Source organism: Panthera onca, chromosome D1 (genome assembly GCF_046562875.1).
Source record: "Panthera onca isolate mPanOnc1 chromosome D1, mPanOnc1 haplotype 2, whole genome shotgun sequence".
Classification (NCBI taxonomy): domain Eukaryota; kingdom Metazoa; phylum Chordata; class Mammalia; order Carnivora; family Felidae; genus Panthera; species Panthera onca.
In genome coordinates, this window is record NC_138348.1 from 14,632,384 (window position 1) to 14,637,487 (window position 5,104).

General features: G+C 39.9%; 1 protein-coding gene across 1 annotated transcript; it reads right to left on the bottom strand.

The window, feature by feature from the left end:
* Positions 1-908: 908 nt before the first annotated feature.
* Positions 909-1,835, bottom strand: LOC132662496 (olfactory receptor 4P4-like). The gene has a single exon (XM_060607951.2). It carries the CDS (start codon positions 1,833-1,835, stop codon positions 909-911), a length of 927 nt encoding a protein of 308 aa, XP_060463934.2.
* Between the last annotated feature and the right edge of the window lie 3,269 nt (positions 1,836-5,104).

The following is a 5,104-nucleotide window of genomic DNA, read 5'->3' on the forward strand; positions in this document are numbered from 1 at the left end:
AGTATACTCGTGAAGGATTTCAAGATGAGGTGGAAAATACGTCATGGAATTACATTTAAAGGAGCGAAGAGTGATATCCATCATCTAATTTGAAAGTTCTAATTCCCGGAATACACCATCAATAGGGTACTAAGAGTTAATTACAATAACTTCCATAAGTACAGTGTGAATCGCATAATGACATTGTGTTACATTATTTGTGTATGTAAAGAGTTAAAATATACCATAACACGTGCAACTGTGGTGAGTTGCTTTATTTCTTTATTGTAATGGGTACATCCAAAAAATGGAGTGCTTAGGACCCCTCTCTGTCTGTCTGTCTGTCTCTCTCTCTCTCCCTCTTTCTGTGAGGTGTCTCAGTCAACATTCTGTTTCCCAAAGCAGGACATAACTGTCAAACCATCCAGACCTTACAGTGTGCCCTAAAAAACTACTATAATGCCCACAATGACTGGGACCATGAAGGACAGACCTATAATGTTCCAGAATGCCAGACATAAGTTCCAGAATGTCAAAGCTAGAAGGGACTTGGAGGCCATGGGATCCATTCCCCTTATACGAGTTCGGAAAAAGAAAGTAAGAGAAAGAGGGTGGCTGAGGGGCCTCTCTCTTCAAGTCTTGCAACATTTTTTTTAAAGTTTATCTATTTTTGCAAAAGAGACAGAAAGCTGTGGAGAGGCTGGGGGTTGGGGGGGGGGGTGCGGCACAGAGGCTCCGGGGCTCAAACTCACAAAGCGTGAGATCATGACCTGAGCTGGAGTTGGATACTCCACTGACTGAGGCATCCAGGTGCCCCAAGTCTTGCAACATTGGAGGACAGCACAGCACCTCACTGCACCTGTTGTATTTGTTGGCATGAGGATTCTGTAGATAGAAAGATCCAGGAAAGGGTTTGAACACCAGAGACTTCATTTCCCTTCAGAACGTTTGCGCCAACACCACACTTTCCTCATGGCGTTCTTCATGTCTGTGTTTCTCAGCGTGTAGATGAGAGGGTTGAACATGGGAGCAATCATGGTGTAAAACAGGGCAAAAACTTTGTCATTACTGACAGAATCAGCCACAGGGACATACGTGAAGATGAGGGGCAGGAAGAACAGGAACACGACAGTGATGTGAGAGCTGCAGGTAGAGAGGGCTTTGCGGTGGCCCTGGGATGAGCGGGTCCTCAGGGTGGACAGGATGAGGAGGTAAGAAATTACCAAGGCAACAAAGGTCAAAATGGACATCACTCCTGTGGTGGTAATGATCACAATAACCAACAGGCTAGTGTCCATGCAAGCCAGCTTCAGCAAGGGGAAAACATCACAGAAATAGTGGTCTATCCGATTGGGGCCACAGAAGGGAAGTTCGACCATAATCAATACGTGGAGGACTGAATGGATGAATGCTCCGATAATTGAGGCCATCACAATGATATAGCACACCGGTCTGCTCATGATGACCATATAGTGAAGGGGTCTGCAGATGGCTACATAACGGTCATAGGCCATGGCCACCAAGATGAAGATCTCAGTGGCACCAAAGAAGTGGGCATAAAACATCTGGGCCATGCAGCTGTTGTAAGAGATAGTCTTCCGCTGGGCCAGCAGATCTGTGATCAGTTTGGGGGCCACTGTGGAGGTGAAGCAGACATCCATGAAAGACAGGTAGCTCAGGAAAAAGTACATGGGCTGTTCACTGAGGCGGCTGCCCCTGATGGTGAGAAGAACGAGCAGGTTTCCGGAGAGAATTGCAATATAGCAAAGCGAGAACAGCACAAAGCAGGCAATCTTTGCATCCTCATCACTGAAAAGTCCCAGGAGGATAAATTCTGTGATGTTTTCATGTCCCATTGCTCCTGTGGGTTTTATCATTTAGAGGGGAAAGTTAACATACGTGAAACATCCAACTTTTTAAAATTACTGGTTTATTTTAAAAGTCATCCATTTATTCAATAAATATGTACAGATTATTTATGATGATACACTCTAATTAGTGCTAAGGGTCGAGCAGTGTATAAAGTACATGCAATCTCTATCCACAAGTGGATACAGTTCATTAGAGTAGACATATACTAACAATAATAGCACAGATAACTAATTGAAATTATAATAATTCCCAACATTTCACACTTACTATGAGCAACAAGATGAATGAGGACAAGATGAATGTTCCTTTTTAGGTCAAATTTTGAGATGCAATTTCTGCATTATATTTTCAAGAGTGATTTTTGAATCTCCGGTGTGTATAAAAACGGCACTGAGGTTATCTGTTCTTCAAGGGTGGTCCTGTCATTCTCAGCCCTTCCCGGTGACTAACTCTGTGCTAAATCCTTAAAGTTCAGGAACATCATTAGACATCGATGAGCTCATAATTTTAAATATCAGACCTCTAGGTGACAATTTCAGAAAGTGCCTTTAGAACCTTTCCATGAACTTTTGTAAAAACGGAGGGAGGGAAAGAGCCACGATGAGATCTTTGGGGAAAAGGATTGCTCCATTGCATGGGGTTCTGGTATATTTCTGGCTTCCTGAAATTGACCTCATTTCCCAGTTTACTCTCCAGTCTAACCCAGGAGTTCTCACTGTTTTTGTTTCACTGTTTCACGCTTTCTGGGGCTTCCCAGTAGGACAGTTGCCTTGGAGGGGCAAATTGCATCCAGAGATTCTTTTCCACTAGATCTGTTCTACTACTTTGTATCTCTTTGAATTGAACCGCTTTCTTTCCTTCACAGGCTCACAGGCCCCAGTCCTGAAATATGTTAGTTAAAAAGGACATGTTGCTCCGGTGCAAAGTGTTATGCTAACTCTTACTTCCTTTTGGCAACTTTATCTAAAATGTATCACAAAACTGCTACACTCAGTGCTCACTTTTACAAAACCTACACCTCCACCCTGATAAAAGGTGTTAGCCTGTTTATGAAGGGTTATAATGGTCATGGAGCAATGCCTTTTACTTTCTGTGAGTTCTTATGAGATTACTTTAGAAAAATGTACATTTGGCATAAAAAGAGATTTTTTTTTTTTTTTTGAGGAGGGGGAGAAGAGTTTGGAAAAGGAGACAAAAAAATCCAAGGCAGGTTCCATGCTGAGCATGGAGCTTGATGCAAAGCTCGATCTCACAACCAGGAGGTCATGACCTGAACTGAAATAAAGAGTCAGGTTTTTAATTGACTGAGCCACACAAACACCCCACAAAGAGATTTGTAATAGGATTTTAGGGAGTTTGTGGACATTCGGATTGAATTCCACTCATGAACCCCAAATTAACACCCTATGGTCCAATTTCTTGCAAAAATATCTGGAAATATCACCACCACACAAGCAAAACCGTGTGTTTCTGGGCTATGGTGTGATTGGTTTAAAATAAGCGGTGAACGATTATTTTATCTGTAAGCTATCTATTCTTTCTTGAAAAAAAGAATTTCTGGGGTGCCTGAGTGACTCAGTCGGTTAAGTTTCCGATTTTGGCTCAGGTCATGATCTCGCTGTTAGTGGGTTCGAGCCCCACGTGTGGCTCTGCGCTGACAGCTCAGAGCCTGGAGCCTTTGCTTCGGATTCTGTGTCTCCCTCTCTCTCTGCCCCTCCTCTGCTCACACTCTGTCTCTCAAAAGTAAATAATAAGCATGAAAAAACATTTTTAGGTAGAGAATTTCCTTATTGAGTACATAATGGTATTAAAAGATATAAAAGGATTGAAACAAGTTAAAAGATTATACCATGTTTATGGTTAGGGAAGATCAATATAGGAAAGATGTCAATTCTTCCCAAATTAATCAATACACTCAATAAGGGGAACAAAAGTTCTGACAAAATTTTTCATGAAAAACTGATTTCAAAATTCAGAAAGAGTTAACATCCAGAGTAAGTACGTTAACTTTTTAAAAAGAGCAAAAAGATGGGGCGCCTGGGTGGCTCAGTCGGTTAAGCGTCCGACTTCAGCTCAGGTCACGATCTCGCAGTCCGTGAGTTCGAGCCCCGCATCAGGCTCTGGGCTGATGGCTCAGAGCCTGGAGCCTGCTTCCGATTCTGTGTCTCCCTCTCTCTCTGCCCCTCCCCCGTTCATGCTCCATCTCTGTCTCTGTCTCAAAAATAAATAAACGTTAAAAAAAAAATTTAAAAAAAAAGAGCAAAAAGAATAGACATACTTTTCAGAATTGACGTATATTATAAAACTATGGCATTAAAAAGTTGTAGGTAGAGACATATTGCTGGACTTGAAGACAGTCAATAAATGAACACATATATACTGGAATTTAATCTATATTTAAGTTGAAATTTCAAATTGATATGAACTCCAGAGAATTCAAAATGATGTGAATTTTAGTAACTGATGTTAGGACGTTGACTCTCCCTCTGAAAAAAAAATATGTATTTCACAAGGCACAAAAAACTATAACCCATGTGGTTGAAAGATACAAATGTATCAAACAAAACTAGGAAAAATATTTGAGAAATAATTAGAATGGATTTATAGCTTATGTAGGAACAGTTTTTAAGCAAAGCACAAAAAGAAAACTTATTTAAAAAATAAAATCTATTTAAAATTTCTATATGACAAAACTTCCTATAAACCAAATATTTTTAAAAGTGGCAAATGGGAGTAAATATAAATTTTGCAAATCAATCATATAAAGATAAGTAGGCCAATTTTCTCTATTTTTCTCTAAAAGAGCAAAATGTTTGACAAGGCAATACACAGAAAGGAAATTACTGCTGGCCAAAAGTGTATATAAAAATATTCAACCTCATTAGAATCAGGAAAATACAGATTAAGCAAGAATAAGATACTATATTCCCACTCATCAACTTCATAAAAGATAAAATTCAAAAGGCTGTCCATGTAAAATTTTGATGAAGGACCCAGCAAAACTCCCCCAGAAAGCATATAAAAGGGCATTCTTTGCAGACATTTAAATTTGGAAAATAGATGTGATCTAAAACCTGGTAATAGAATGGAAATAAGGGGTAGTATCTTCTTGTTAGGGAGAACTAGACGAGCTTAAATTTTGATCCCTAGGAGACATCTACCATGATACAAATCACTAAGATATATTTTTGAGTGGAAAACATAATCAGGTGCACAAAAATAATCACAGTATGATAACATACATGTTAAGAAG